Source organism: Labeo rohita, unplaced genomic scaffold (assembly GCF_022985175.1).
Source record: "Labeo rohita strain BAU-BD-2019 unplaced genomic scaffold, IGBB_LRoh.1.0 scaffold_86, whole genome shotgun sequence".
NCBI classification, from domain to species: Eukaryota; Metazoa; Chordata; class Actinopteri; order Cypriniformes; family Cyprinidae; genus Labeo; species Labeo rohita.
Window position 1 is genome coordinate 450,848 of NW_026129810.1, and position 14,719 is coordinate 465,566.

At 42.6% G+C, this 14,719-nt stretch overlaps 3 protein-coding genes across 7 annotated transcripts in view; 2 read left to right on the forward strand and 1 right to left on the reverse strand.

Annotated features, from left to right (window-relative positions):
- Positions 1–223: 223 nt before the first annotated feature.
- On the reverse strand, positions 224–3,531 carry mtg2 (mitochondrial ribosome-associated GTPase 2). Its single transcript, XM_051104985.1, is given in 7 exon segments — positions 224–1,008; positions 1,354–1,492; positions 2,119–2,337; positions 2,426–2,541; positions 3,124–3,154; positions 3,156–3,272; positions 3,343–3,531. Coding segments are annotated over 7 exon segments (1,110 nt in total). The 5' UTR covers positions 3,457–3,531; the 3' UTR covers positions 224–634.
- A 423-nt stretch (positions 3,532–3,954) lies between these two features.
- On the forward strand, positions 3,955–7,301 carry lsm14b (LSM family member 14B). Its single transcript, XM_051104984.1, is given in 10 exon segments — positions 3,955–4,211; positions 4,610–4,773; positions 4,846–4,987; positions 5,078–5,190; positions 5,192–5,264; positions 5,715–5,792; positions 5,865–6,026; positions 6,136–6,292; positions 6,366–6,536; positions 6,833–7,301. Coding segments are annotated over 9 exon segments (1,173 nt in total). The 5' UTR covers positions 3,955–4,090; the 3' UTR covers positions 6,529–6,536; positions 6,833–7,301.
- Positions 7,302–9,293: 1,992 nt separating this feature from the next.
- Positions 9,294–14,719, forward strand: part of LOC127162209 (calcium-responsive transactivator-like) — a 54,003-nt gene continuing 48,577 nt past the window's right edge. For 2 of the 5 annotated variants that reach the window (XM_051104981.1, XM_051104982.1), the window contains exons 1-2: positions 9,582–9,880; positions 10,563–10,639. In XM_051104981.1, the coding sequence (XP_050960938.1) occupies positions 9,812–9,880; positions 10,563–10,639 (146 nt within the window). In that variant the 5' untranslated portion in view covers positions 9,582–9,811. Of the gene's footprint in view, positions 9,546–9,578; positions 9,881–10,562; positions 10,640–14,719 lie in introns of those variants that run through there. The other 3 variants (XM_051104979.1, XM_051104980.1, XM_051104978.1) reach the window with 3 other exon arrangements.

Sequence of the window (14,719 nt, forward strand, 5' to 3'; positions counted from 1 at the left end):
GCACATCTCAGAAACGGAGGTTTTCCCATCATCACATCTGAACACTCCATTTCACACATTTCCTCAGTTGAACGTTAGTTTAGAGGAACCTAGATTGCGACACCAGCACCATGACCTGAACATATCTGACACGTCTGAGACCAGCTCATTTAATGCATTGCTTCTAAACCAGAAAATTAGAAACCATTATTAAATCGAACAGCGTGTAATGATTTACTTACAATAATATAATTAAGGTTTATTAATAAAAAAACAGAAAATACATTAAATACAAAATATTTTTTACACTGCAGCAGCCTATAAGCTCGTGTGAGTGACGAGAGCCAGATGTGCAGAAGCTCGGGTTTATTTTGCAGTAATGACCGGCCGACTATACCAGTGTGCACGAGCTCTGAGTCACATGACTTCCCTTTTTGGCATCCTCACGTGTAGAGAGCAAAAAGTCCCTGCTCTATGTCATTATGACAGCACTGAAAGACTGATGTGCAGTAGCTTGTCATGTTCAGTGTAATTCAGGTCTAATGGCTGTCGCCTGATCACAAGTGCTTTTCTAGATCAACGGCAGAAACAGACGGAAGGCCTCAGCTACATCCGTGGAAATGAAGATTTCTTGGAATCTGGAAGATCTCTTCATCTACGAGCAGGCGGCGTTTTGCGGGTAGCTGTCGTACATCTCTCTGAGGTGCAGGATGAGCCGTCCCATGTTGTGTCCGGTCAGCGCAGACACGGGAATGACCGTCTGATGGACGCGGCTCCTCAGAGCCTCCAGATTCTCTCTGGCCTCCGGCAGGTCCATTTTGTTGGCCACGATGGCACAAGGTCTTTGGGACAGATGAGGTTTGTACTGGTCCAGCTCGAAGCACAGCTGCTGGAACTGCTCCCAGGGCTCCGCGGACGACACGTCCAACACGAACAGCAGAACCCGACAGCGCTCGATGTGCCTCAGGAAAGAGACGCCGAGCCCGCGGTTCAGATGAGCGCCGGGAATCAGTCCGGGAATATCGGCCACTGTCATTGAAACGGGGAGAGACAGAACAAGGGCTGTAACGGCTGACGAGTCGGTGCTTCAGCGGTTCTCTTAACAACACCAAGCACACACACACACGTTGTGTTTCCATGTTTTATGGGGACATTCCATAGGCGTAATTTTATTATACTGTAAAAAACTGTATTTTCTATCTCCCTACACCTAAACCTAGCCCTCACAGAAAACAAGTTTGCATCGTTACACTTTCAGATAAACATCATTTACTATTTTTCATCATTTTTTAACCCACAATGTCAAAAATTTCAGGTTTTACTATCCTTTTGGTCCCCACAATGTAGCAAAAACAAGTACACACACACACACACCTGCCAGCTGCTGGTGGTCTCTGTACGTGACGATGCCCACGTGAGGTTTGAGCGTGGTGAAGGGGTACGCCGCCACAGCCGGACGCGCGTTACTGATGGCCCGCAACAAAGATGACTTGCCTGCATTCGGAAAACCAACCTGCCAAACCAAGAGACACGACTTCAGTCAACAGACACTTGATCGCAGTCAGAAAAAATGCCATTTCCCATCACAAAAATCATGCATCTTTCTACAGTACATACACAATGGACGGTTCTATGCTTGTAATTTGTTTATTGTTCTTTTGTGCATTTGTTGCTTAAATATTGTTATGAGATTGACTAGTCATTTTTACAGTGATATTGGAGTCCTTAAGTGTACGTAAAGTGTGTGTATTATATTTCTGTCTTTACTATTATTATTATTATTATTATTTCTAATATATATGTAAAAAAATATAGTAATATACTACAGTCGCAATATGACAAATTTTGCCCAAATATTGCCTTTAAAAAAAAACAAAAAAAAACATCATTTTGTTTACGTGTATGTCATTACCAATATCATTAGCGCCATGTTTTGTGTGCAAAGTCAGTTGTTATTTTGTTGTGTGGTCTACAGTTTATGAAAACATCTTTTAGCTACAAATATTGCTCCAAATATTGGTTGACTACACACATTTTTCAAAATATCTTTTTCTGTGTTGCACAGAAGAATAAACTGCATGAGGGTTTGGAAGGACATGACAGTGAGTGAGTGATTTTGGACACTGGACGAGCACTGACCAGTGCGGCGTGGGCCATGGTGCGCAGCTCCAGCTGAACCACTCGCTCCTGGCCCTTCTCTCCTGGCGTGGCCGTCAGCGGCGCTCGGTTCTCATTGGACAAGAAAAAGCGGTTCCCCTTCCCCCCCGCGCCTCCGTATGCAGCCGTGTACAGCTGGCCGTGGTGCGAGAGGTCTGCCAGCGTCCGGCCCTCCTCTTTCACAACGGTGCCTACAGGAACCTGCGTTCAAAGCGTGACGCAATACACCTGACTTCACACGCAAAAAAGCAGTTACTACATCCTGCATGTGCTCGTAAGGGAAACTTACCGAGATGTAGGTGGGGCTGGCATTGCGTCCAAAGCAGTTTTTACCGCTTCCTGCCTCTCCATCTTTCCCACGATACACCGTTGACACGGAGGACAGCGATTTCACCTGCTGGTCCACTGCGAATAAGAGCGACGGGAAAGGCGCTGTCAAGTTAACTCGACAGAGTGGAATATTTCTTTATCACCGCACAACTCACTCAGAATAAGAGTGACATTAATATACAGTGACATTCACATTTATTAACACGGTCTTTGACGTGGACGTGTGTTCAGCGTCTCGTCGGTGTGTAAGCAGACACAGGTGTACACACTCGTACACGTAGCGAAGCTGTAGTACTGCAGGTAATATAAGCAAATTCTTGCCACCTGCTTAAAAATAACGTGAATATCATTTTTTATATAAAAAATATATAACTTCATAAAGCCGGTAAAATAATGTGAACTTTCCTTTCTCTGCATCACATGCACATCAGTCTACATTTGACAACCCATAATGACAGAACAACAAAAAAAAACATCTTTGAGAAAACTCTGCTATGACACTTGATCCTCTCAGAGGAGCCGCCGTACAGCAGTTTCCCTGTGAGAAACATTCCGTAGAACTATTTATTATTCTACAGTACAACTGTAGTTTTTCAGTAATGTGTGTACGAAAGGCAATAAATAATAAGTTAGTAAATGCACGGTTTAACGCATTACCTTTGATGATGATGTCTCCTCCCGCGCCTCCGTTCCCCCCCGTCTGGGCCGCCCCACTCTTTCCGGGGCTCACTGTGGAAAGTGGAGGCTCCGTTCCCTCCCGATCCTGCCACAACCTTCACCCTGCGATGATCCACGAAATAGCGGCTCTGTGAGGAGACAGACAGGTGGAGTCAGACGCTCGTTGTGAGGCGTGTGTCTGTGGAGGATCATACACACCAGCTTCTTCTCGGAGAGCCGCGCTGCTCTGTGTTTGTGCGCCCGCTGGAGCAGCAGCAGCCCGGGACACACAGTCCTGCCGCACAGCCGCGCCATGTGCTTCTCAAACAACATAGCAGCGGATCAGATATGGCATTACTCTACTCAACTGTAACGTGACGAACGTGACACGTCTACTTCTTCTTCTATTATTTTTAATGGCGAGCTGGTGTCATGAGCACATGGCGCCACCTACCGCTCAGTGTCTGTCATTTCTTGCCTTTCCACACACACATTTATTTACCGCGAGTCCAGATCCAGAACTGCTGCGTGTCCAGCTCCTCCAGATTCCCTCTGGACCCATGCTGACCTGACATGTCTTCTTCTTCTTCTTAATTTATTGGCGGTTGGCAGACAAGCTCAGCGCCTTATTATGGAAGCATGTGAATAAAGTTGGGCTTTTCCCAAGAAATTCCTGTGCGTTACGGACTTTTTAAAAATTTTCTTTAAAAACGAATTTCCTAAATAAATATCCGTTTTGTACATAACAAATGCCGTATTTGTTTAGTGAAAATGTGGGACAGGTGCAGCGGGTCAAATGATGGGCGGGGTAAATCATCATCTCTTATAAATCACAGTGGTGAGCGCCTTCTTTCTTTACTACAGCTTAGACTTGAGGAGCGTCAGGATGGCGGCAGTGTTGCAGATGTGCATCTGAAGCGATTTCGTCAGATTCGAGCTCCGTTTAAAAGTTGTTTGTGTTGACACAATGAGCAGCGGTACTCCTTACATCGGCAGTAAGATCAGTCTGATCTCTAAAGCTCAGATTCGCTATGAGGGAATATTATACACTATTGACACCGACAATTCGACTGTGGCCCTGGCGAAAGGTGAGTGTCCTGTCCTGTGAATATATAGGCCAGTTCAACCTGGTTTCCACGTGGTAAACTGATCGTAGGCATCCAAAAGGACGAAAACGAGTAGTTTTTTTCCGAGCCAGTTCTGTTAAATCTGATCATAGAATGTGTTTAAACGCTCAGAGAATGTTCGTGTGTCACGTGTTCACAAAATCTGCTGTTTTTAATCCGTTAGTAGAAACGGTCCAGAAAATTATTAACGAAGACCTGATCAAACGTAACACAACTTCCTGTTCGTTTCATAGTAATTGCTTATAGTGTGTGACGCTGTCCCGTCACTGGTTTCATGGAGGGGTGAAGTTCGGTTCAGTCTGAGCTCTAATTTTCTTGAAGATGCAGTCTCACGGCAGCTTTTGTTTTGTTTTCGTCAGTGAGGTCTTTTGGAACGGAGGGCCGACCGACAGACCGGCCCGTGCCGCCGAGGGATGAGATCTTCGAGTACATCATCTTCAGAGGAAGTGACATCAAAGATATCACCGTCTGTGAGCCTCTGAAGATCCACCATAGTCTTCCTCAGGACCCCGCTATTGTTCAGGTGCGTTTCGTTCCGACAAGCGTCCCTTGTTTCAGATGGCAGCGCTGTGATTTTTATTTCTCTCTCCGTCAGTCGTCTGTCGGGACGTCGTCCATTCATTACCCTTCGCAGGGCGGCTACAGTCCTTACAGGAGCATGCTGCCCTCGTACAGCCAGCTCGCGGCCAGCTCGCTCTTCAACCAGCAGTACGCGGCGGCGGCGGCTCTGGGCCTCGGTAAGCTGACGCTAGGTGCTTTTCTGAAATGTCTCCCTTCACGTTTTAGTCCCATCGCCTAAAGTGACTTTCGTCGTCGCTCTTTCTAAGGGTCTGGTTTGCATGGCGTTCCTGTGAGGAGAGGCCCAATGGTCGAACAGGCTGTTCAGACCGTACCAGCGGAAAAAAACGACGCAGAAGAAAGGCTTGACCGGAGCGCAGCAGCAAGGCGGAGAAACGGGCAGAGCGCAGAGAGGCGGCAGAGGACCGCAGGCCCAGAGAGGTGCTGCCGTCAGCGGTGAGTCACAATCGGAGTAAGAGCTGAGGGATGTTCTGGGAAGCAGACGTGGTTTGTGCTGATCTAGACATGTCCAGTGTTTGGACCCCCCCCAAAAAAAAATCAGTGCTGAATTCAGTAGTTCGTATGTAGCTGACAATGCAACAGATTAATTGTAGCACTTCCTTCCTGTTTTGTAAGCGTCGCTAGCATTCTTCACTTGTCTCTGCACTAATACAATGTGCGTCTGTAGCAGTACTGAAGGTGGATTTGGTGTTTAAGGCACTCCGATAGCCAAGACCACAAACGTAGGTGTCGGGACAGGCCTCGGCCTCCAATACCCTAAAATGAAAATGGTAACTGACTTGGCCTGTTTTCTAGGATCCCTCATGCTGCTTGTTAGTGTTTATTTTTCTTTATCCTCTCGTTCATTTCCTCGCAGCGTAAGCCTTCTGTCTGCTGTCGTTTCAGCTGCACAGCAAGGAGCCTTGAAAGGACCGAGTCAAACCAATGACGAGAACAAGCCTCCGACCAGCAGGAGAAGACAGGGTAAAGGTGGAAGGGTTTGTTGTCCTGTAGAAATGAATGCAGCGTCCCGTTCACACGTGCGGTGTCTTGCAGGAACGCGACGGTCCAGGAACCGCGGCCGAGGTCAAATCCTCGTGGGCAACGCGAAGCCCAGCACCCTGCAGTTTGAGTCCGACTTTGATTTTGAAATGGCAAATGCTCAGTTTAATAAAGACGACCTGGAGAAAGAGATTGAAGACAAGCTGAGCGTAACGGGTAACGCTGCGCTTCTCCACGCACATCCTGCCCTTCATCTGCCGTCTTCTGTTTTTGAGCCTGCAGTGAGTCGTGGTGTCTTTTGTGCGTTTCTCCGTTGTCCCGTCAGAACCAAAAGAGACTCCGGAGGAAAGCGGCGATAAAGAGCAGGACAAGCCTGACCCTGACCCAGGACAAGCCGTCGAGGAGGATCCTCTCGGGCCCAAGTGCTTTTACAATAAAGCGAAGTGCTTCTTCGATAACGTCTCCTCGGAGCTCAAGTCAAGGTAGAAGTCGTTTGTATTTTTTTCGGCAGGAGCGTTTCTTTTGGGTGACTCTCTCTGTCGGTCTCTCTCCCAGGCGAACCACGTGGGCTGAGGAAAGAAAACTCAACGTCGAGACCTTCGGCGTTCCCGGTCGGTTTCTGAGAGGCCGTGGTTTTCGGGGTAATTACAGAGGGCGGCGAGGCAGAGGGGCCGTGCAGCATCCCGTTCCGCAAAGAGTAGGGAGCGGACGACTGTGAGACCTGAAGTGAGTGCATCTTGCTCCATTTGCTAAACTACATGTCATCGAGTAGGACGGCACTGTAAAATGCAGGATATTTGTAGTTTTAAGTCCATAAAGAGAGAAGCGTCCTGAACATGAACGGTTCGCCTGTGTGTTTATGGCGACGTGTTGTCAGTCTTCCTCTGTTTCTGAAATCTGCCCGTCATCACAGATCCCTCTTCACTGTCTGCTCGATTCCTGATGAGCTGTGCATGTTGGCTGTAAGTGAATGGCTCCTGCTTTGGCTGAAATTGCTCTTCCTTTATACCCCTTTCCTCCAGATACATCCCGCCTTCCTCTGGGACATGGTGATTTGGTTTTGTCTATGAGTTTGATTTTTTCCAGTGTCCCAAACCTTCAGTGGTAAATATCACTAGACTGTTCTCCTCCTCTTGCCCTCCTGTGAAAAACAGCTACATCGTTTGTTACTTTTCATTTGATGTTGAAACGGCGTTTTCCTTTTTGTTTAATGTGTGTGAAGAATCTCGCAACTTTAACCTGTGAGTGCACCTTAATCGATCAGTGATTTTTGCATTTGAATTGGGATGGCACTTTTATTTGCATGTACGGCCAATTAAACAGCCATTCAGGAAAATCCATTTAGATGGAGTAGATAAACTTCAGCCTATGGTATGTGATCCCCCATACATTCTTATTTAGTATTACCCCTTTTGTTTTTGTGCGTGTGTAAAATTGTAAGGGGATCTTGTTCTTGATTGTAACTAATAATAAACATAGGAAATGAAAGTCTTGATTCTGTATGCTGTGGTGGTTGTATGGACTCTGTCTTGTCACGGAATGTGTTTAAGTTGACACTTTGTGAATGGCTTTTAATTCCTCAAACCTCAATAATACAATCAGAGTGTTTAAAATCATTGAGAGGGGTAGGAAAAAAAAATTGCCTTCTGAAATGTAGATGAGTTCGTTTCTTCATCAGATTTGGAGAAATGTAGCATTGCCTCTACAGTGAATGGGTTCCGTCAGAATGAGTCCAAACGGCCGATTAAAAATGTGGAATCACAATCCACAAGTTCACTCCAGTCCATCAGTTAACATCTTGATGAAATGCTAAGTTTTGTTCCAATTTTATTATACATGTAATGTTTATTAATATGTGGCTTTATGTAGCAAAAAATAATAAAGTTATAGACCACATTTTGGGAGAAAGGTCTTATCAGTGCTTTTCAGTTTTGTTCAGGGTAAGTGAAGCCACTTATTATACTTCATACATTTTTTTTTTTTTTTTTTTTTTTTTTTTTTTTTTTTTTTTTTTAAAATGTGCAGGTATATGTGGGGTAAAAAGTGCCTCTTATGTTAAGGCTGAATGTACCGTAATGGATGGAAGTTAAAACGGGTTGGGTTGGGGGGTTGGGGGGGTTTGAAACAATATTTAAAAATATTTACAAATATTTATCGTAGTAGTTACTGCTTTCTCGTGTGTGTGTGTGTATAAAGTGTCTATACTGTCTAAATACTGTGTGTATATACCTTGAATTACAGAATCTCTAGTGTTTTCAGAAAATGATTGTTTTGAATGTGTTAATGTGGTTATTTTTCAAAACTTATTACTTATTTATCCCATGCTGGTGTGTGTTTTTTCTCTACGTAAAAGACATACATTTATACGAGTATTATTATAAAGATTAAAAAAGACACTTTAATGAGTTGTTTTAGTACAAAATCAAAGGAAATAAATTGGGATGTGTTCCCAGGTTTATTTGGCAGGCTGTGTCTGACCTGCCATGTCATGAAGTGCTGTCTACATTTGAAATATCCTATTAATATTGTGTCTTTTTTTTTTTTTTTTTTTTTTTTTTTTTTGAGGGGGGTTATTTTGAAGGATGCATCAAGTGTATCCCATGTGTCCTTCAGTCTCCCACAGTGCTTTGCACACGTTCCAATTCACAAAAAAAGGATTGGTGGAGAAAATAATCAACATGGAGCCTGTCCGATTTGATTATGGTGCAAAAATAAATGAAAGCATTGTTTTCTTTTTAGTTATAAATTAATCACAAAGTGCTTAACAGTCTGTAGTCCACCGCCTGGCCAAAAAAAGTCACCATCTGGACTTAAATGAGATACATGTTAGTATTTAATCATTATAGCAGTGATTAATACATTTCTGGCTTGTTGCATGTTTTGCAACAATTCTTTGCAACAGTAACCTTAACTACAGTGTGTAGCTTTTTGTTTCTCAAACAACCATATTCATGAGCATCACATCCTCATGTGTTCATATTCCAGGATGACTAGAACAGGCACCACTCTGTTCCTTCAGTAAAAATTAAAAAAAGTTTAATCAAATTATTATTATTATTGTTGTTGTTGTTGTTGTTGTTGTTTTAGCAGAAACGTTAGCTACTTAACATGCATTGCTCTACACAATCATTTGGCTCAGCTCGACGCGTTCACCTCCCAAATGGATCTTCAATACAACTTCTGGTTTTTACAATTAAGACAAATTAACTGATTTAATGTAATTATACTAAACATTACAGTTTTATAATACCTTTTTTACAATTAGTCTGATAAATAAAAACATCAAACATTACACGTTTGATACATTCAAGAATTATATTATTCAAAAGAAATCATACTCCAAACAGTACACGGTGTGCCACAAAAAAAAAAAAAAAAAAAAAATCAATTACAATGTGTAAATGGCTGAATCGTAGTATTGCTGTGAATGTTGAGATCGTGTGCACGTGCACGTGTGACTGATGACATCAAAACAACATTCTGTGTCAGCGCACGGAGGCGTTTGAGCGCGCAGTGTGGCAAAAAACAAAACAAACCATATTTCACTGTCTGCATGAAGTTACAAAATGCCCGTTCTCTTTGTTCACTCAAAGGAGCCGTTCACGAACATCACTGTGGCTTTGTCCGTCGTTTCCGTGGGAAAATGACGTATTCTATTGGTGAATCCAAAACAGCGTGACGGACCGCACCGGCCCAATAGAGTCGAATAGATTATACCAAGAGAGACAGGAGGAGGTCAGGTTCTTCCCTACATAATACATTTATTTATGAATGAGCGCGAAAATTGCATCTCCAGCTTGCTGCAGCACAATTCGACGCGCTTGTGTGCTTGACATCGGCCAGTTATCGCAACGGTTCATTTTATGCGAGACTGTGACACTCAGGCGCTGAGACTCCCCTGTGTTTCAACAGCAATACTCGCCCGGAGTGTAATAAGCGCCTCAACGCGGAATAATATATTCGGATAAAACATTTATTATTATCATTTTTACACTGAAAACATGTCTGTTACATTTTCAGCTGTGCGTCCGAGGGGGAAAGGAGAGGTCACACAACAAACCATACAGAAGGTAAGCGGTATTGTTTGGACCGGATCCGATGATGAATGTTGAGCGTCCGCGGCGGACAGACGGCGCTTCACTCCTGAACAAACAGACGCAGAAAATGACACACAAATGTCGGAACACCGGAACACTTTTACTGCTTCTGTGTCCCAGTCGAACCCGAGCGCGCGGTTATTCCGCTATGACACATCAGTGTACTTGACCAGATTCACTGATTAGCGATTAAATGCGCTGACACCAAAAACACACACACTGTACCGCATTATTACTAATCGTTCAGGTTTACGTTAGAAAGTTGTTTTGTGCGATTTTGAGTTCAGTAAACACGAGTGAATATTTGCGCTTGGTTGGCGGGATGTCACTTACAGAGTCTCGGTTGAAATCAGACAGTCACTACTAGTGAACCAGCTAATGTCAGCAATATTATATGTAATATAATTTCCAATAATATCAGTCGAAGTAAAATCAGAGGGTGATGTCAGCAAAAGTCAACTCAAAGTAATATCGATCGGTCTGCTTTAGAAACGCCTGTCCTTTCTGTAGCATGCGATTCATGTTTGTGAAGTGCACTTACTATCCGTAGATTTGCCACTTAAAATCAATTTGCTGTTCTTCGACTATTGTTGTGTAATAGCAGCAGCAGTTATCTGAGCTCACGAAGCTTCTTCTTTGCTTTGTTCTTGCATAGATGCTGGATGAAAATCATCACCTGATACAGTGCATCATGGACTATCAGAGCAAAGGCAAAACAGCTGAATGTACACAGTATGTATTTGTCCTGTATGTTCAAGGCCGACGATCTTTTAACATTTCGTACATTTCCTAATTCTTTAATGAACACACAGAAATGTTTTACGTTTAAAAGTGCAGTCTTTTTTTATCAGTAAAAACAGTTTTACAAATCAAGTACTGAGCAGTGCATTTGAGTCTCACTCACAAGAGACGAAGACACCAGACCGATCCGCTGGGCCGCTGCTATTACTGTGTTTGCTATACTGTATAAAACGCTTTCAAACACTTCTTTCTAACTTTTACAAAGCATAAAATCATTAAGGTAGACAGACAAAACAAGCAAACCAAACAATATAACAACAAATAAAACTTCCATGTTGAAATGGACTGATTGACTGATTCAGACTTCCCGAGTAAGCACTGAACCAGCATCACTGTCAGTAAACGAACAATATGTGTCCTGAAAGAGTCTGGAACCGTCTGTTCTTTAGAGAGGAATAAAGGCTGAAGTACACTACACGATTTTTGCTCTAATTTTCTGTATTTATTTTTTGAAGCTGACACTAGTGTGATTTGACAGATTTCGTAGAAAATCAAGTAGTGCGTGATGGTCACAGACTCCAGTGGGAGGATGTCAAACACACTTTGTTTTCATTTGTCATGCAACAAAGCACAGGACTCTGCATGTGATCAGAACAGCTTTAAAATCTCGAAGTGTACGATTCTCGGTCGTTTCGTGTATTATGGCCAGTTTTTCCTTCTGTGACTGTTTACAAAATCAGTAAGTGTTTGATGCACAGTGTTTTAAAAATCTCGTCTGATCTTAAGTCATGTAGTGCTTTCCAGCCTTAAGAGTCAGATAATCATAAGCAACAACTTATTGAGTTTACCTTGAAAAGAAAAAAAGTTTTCAAACATATTCATATTTTACTTTTTAAGCTGTCATGATATAAGATGGATTGCATATTGGGGAAGTGATCCTATTAAGCACACCTTAAATGGTTGTTTTTTTTTTGTGGAAAAAATCACCCTGGGCTTGTTTTAATGCCATATGCCCCTTTTTTCCTCAGACCACAGAAGGAGAATTAAAAAAATGCCCAGCTTGTAATTGTCCATATAATGGAAATGGATAGCAATCGGCATCAAGCTTTTTAAAAAAAACATAATCAGGAATGGACCCATGTGACACCCGTCATATACTGATAGGGTTTAGTGAAAAATGAACCAGAATGTAATGTATTATTTAAAGAAAAACTTGGCTTTGGCTGTCTTTTGTGTGCAGCCGCATATTCACGAGACACTGTTACAACAGCAGTTCACTCCGACTCACCCAGAAAAAGAACACAAGTTGTGAGAAATCTTTTCTTTTAACTTATTTATTTATTTGTTGATGCATTTCATGTTCTGAAAAAGACAGAACGGCATACTGAACAATGACAGGGTGAGTAAATAATGACTGAAGTTTCATTTTTGGGTGAGCTATACCTTTAACCCCTTACATGTAGATGTGTGAATAATAATGTGGCAAAATAAGATACAGGTAGATATGTAGCAGTTACGGCCACCTGTGTTCTAAATAAGCCCACTACAGCTTTTTATATAATCACTTCAAATGTATTAAATAATGACATTTTTAACTTTTATCTGGATGTTTCTTTTGTCTTAATGTCTGTGGCCTACACTTCTATCTGATCTTAAAGGGGTCATCGGATGCTAAGTTCGCTTTTACATGTTGTTTGAACATTAATGTGTGTTGTCAGTGTATGTACAAATCTACATTATAATGATAAAAATCCATGCAGTGGTTTTTAATTAATCTGTAAAAATAATATCCCCTTTTTCAAATCGAGCCGTTCTCAGATGCCTGTCGTTGTGGCGTCACACCCACAGAGGCCGCTCCCACGATAGTTGATTGACATGAGCGTCTTACCTGAGACCAGCTGTAACAGGCCAACCTCTTTGTTTCGATGTCGGAGCAGGGATGTAAGTTAGACAAGAATATCTCAGATTGAGCGATTGAAGTGTTGTGTTGCTGGATGTAATAATGAACATAGTGGTCGTCATTTACTCCCGACATCTGAGCCGCTGAAGATGCAGTGGATTACAAGCTCATTTGCATTTAAATCAGCCTCGACCAGAATGAGATGATTTTTGCAGAGCTGATTTTGACAAGGTAAAAAGGGTGTTGTTTTACAAAACCATTGAGAATTTTTAACCAAAGTATATTATAGAGTTTTCATAAAGACCCAAAAGAATCATATCAGCTTGTGGAAAATGGGCATCCGATGACCCCTTTAAGATCCTTAACCCTGTCTCAGTTTCTTCCTATCAACTCTTTCTTATGAGACTTTTCTTATTGTTTAACCTTACAACTTATAGTAGTTAAAATCACAAATTAAAAGCATGTGTTTAGAGCACAATTAATGAATTTACTGCTTTTTATCTGAGGTTTGGTGGGTTCTGAGCTTATTTGCAGTAGTGTACAGTAGAGCGTAGATGTATTCTGTGGGTAGGATGAGTCCCTACCACATTGTTGCAGAAGTTGATTTGGTCCCCACCACTTTCTGAAAGCCATTAAAAAAAAACAACAATAAAACACTTGTAAAGTGTCTTATGCAAAGAAAAGGCATCTCAGCTCGGTCGTTCAGAATCCCAGTCTTACACATAACACAAAATACATTTGTGCTAATGAGATCTACACGTATCAGGATTTATCAGACATTATAATAGTGTGTGCAGCGCCGCTCATATGCACTCTTATACTGTGTGATTGAAGAGATGAAGTAAACAGTGCTTTCCATACATTCATTTACATGAAACGTGTCAATGACATGAAAGTATTATACAGAAGTTCCAAAAATGATAAGAATTAAACAGAAATATATAATGCATGTGCTCCTTTTGAAACACTTGTCCCATTACATGCTTTTTTAAAGTGTTAATGACAGCAGTGATTACGTGGCTTTGATTCTGGTTTAATTCTTGGATTAAAGTCTGCTTTAAATTGTGTTTTGTATTGCAGAAATCACAGTCTGAGCTGTAAGAAAATATTTTCACTTTTATTATTAAATAATGGATAAGTGATGGCTTAGCAATGTACAGTACATCCACGGACAGATGCCTTTGGCCTACTGTACAACCGCTGTCACAAATGACCATTTTATGTGCTAGTTTTTGAAGACCTACACATCTGTCTCTGCTTACCCCGACACTCAATTCTGATCATATCCTAACAATCAGTACAAATTAAGCTCATATATTTCTTGCGACTATTATTATTCTATTATTATATATAGAGAGTTTCAATCGTTTTAGGTTTTATTGTTAATACTTCACTAGTATCACAGTCCTGTAACGGGACTCTTGAGAAGAGTGATAGATCCAGGTGCAAGCTTTATTAAACACAACGTAGTCAAGACAGGCAGGGTCGATCTCCAAACACACAGCAAAACGTAGGGCAAGACAAAAGCGTGATCCAAAATAAGCAGGCAGAAGGTCAAAATCCAAGAGAGCAGTCCGAAGTAACAAATGAACAAGGCTAAGAAACTAGGCAAAAACTTTGGCAATGAAGCTAGGCAAAACTATGGCTAGTTCATGCCTAATTCAACTAGTTCATGATAGGCCTCCTTGGCCGTGACACGATGGGCAGAGAGTTCATGATAGGAGGACGCTGCCCCCTTAGGAGGTTCTGCAGCAGGAGACGCCACCTCCGGAGGTATTGGCGCAGACTCATGGTCAGATGAGATCTCTGGAGTAGACTCATGGGCAGACAAGACGGTGAGTTCATGAATGGACGTCACCTCCTTAGGAGGTTCTACAGCGTATGCTGACACCTCAGGAGGTACTGGCGCAAACTCGTGGTCAGATGAGACCTCAGGAGCAGACTCGTGGTCAGACGAGGCCTCTGGAGCAGACTTGTGGTCAGACGAGGCCTCTGGAGCACAGTGTGTAGCCCACACGCTCAAAATGGCAACAGCCATTACAGGCAGCACAGTAGATAGTGGGATGCCTGCCGGTCTTGAGGGTGTGGACGCTGTGGACATGTGGCCTGGGAGCGTGGGCTCTGCATGGCTTGGGAGATTAGACGAGACTTGGAGAGGCTTTGGAGGGACG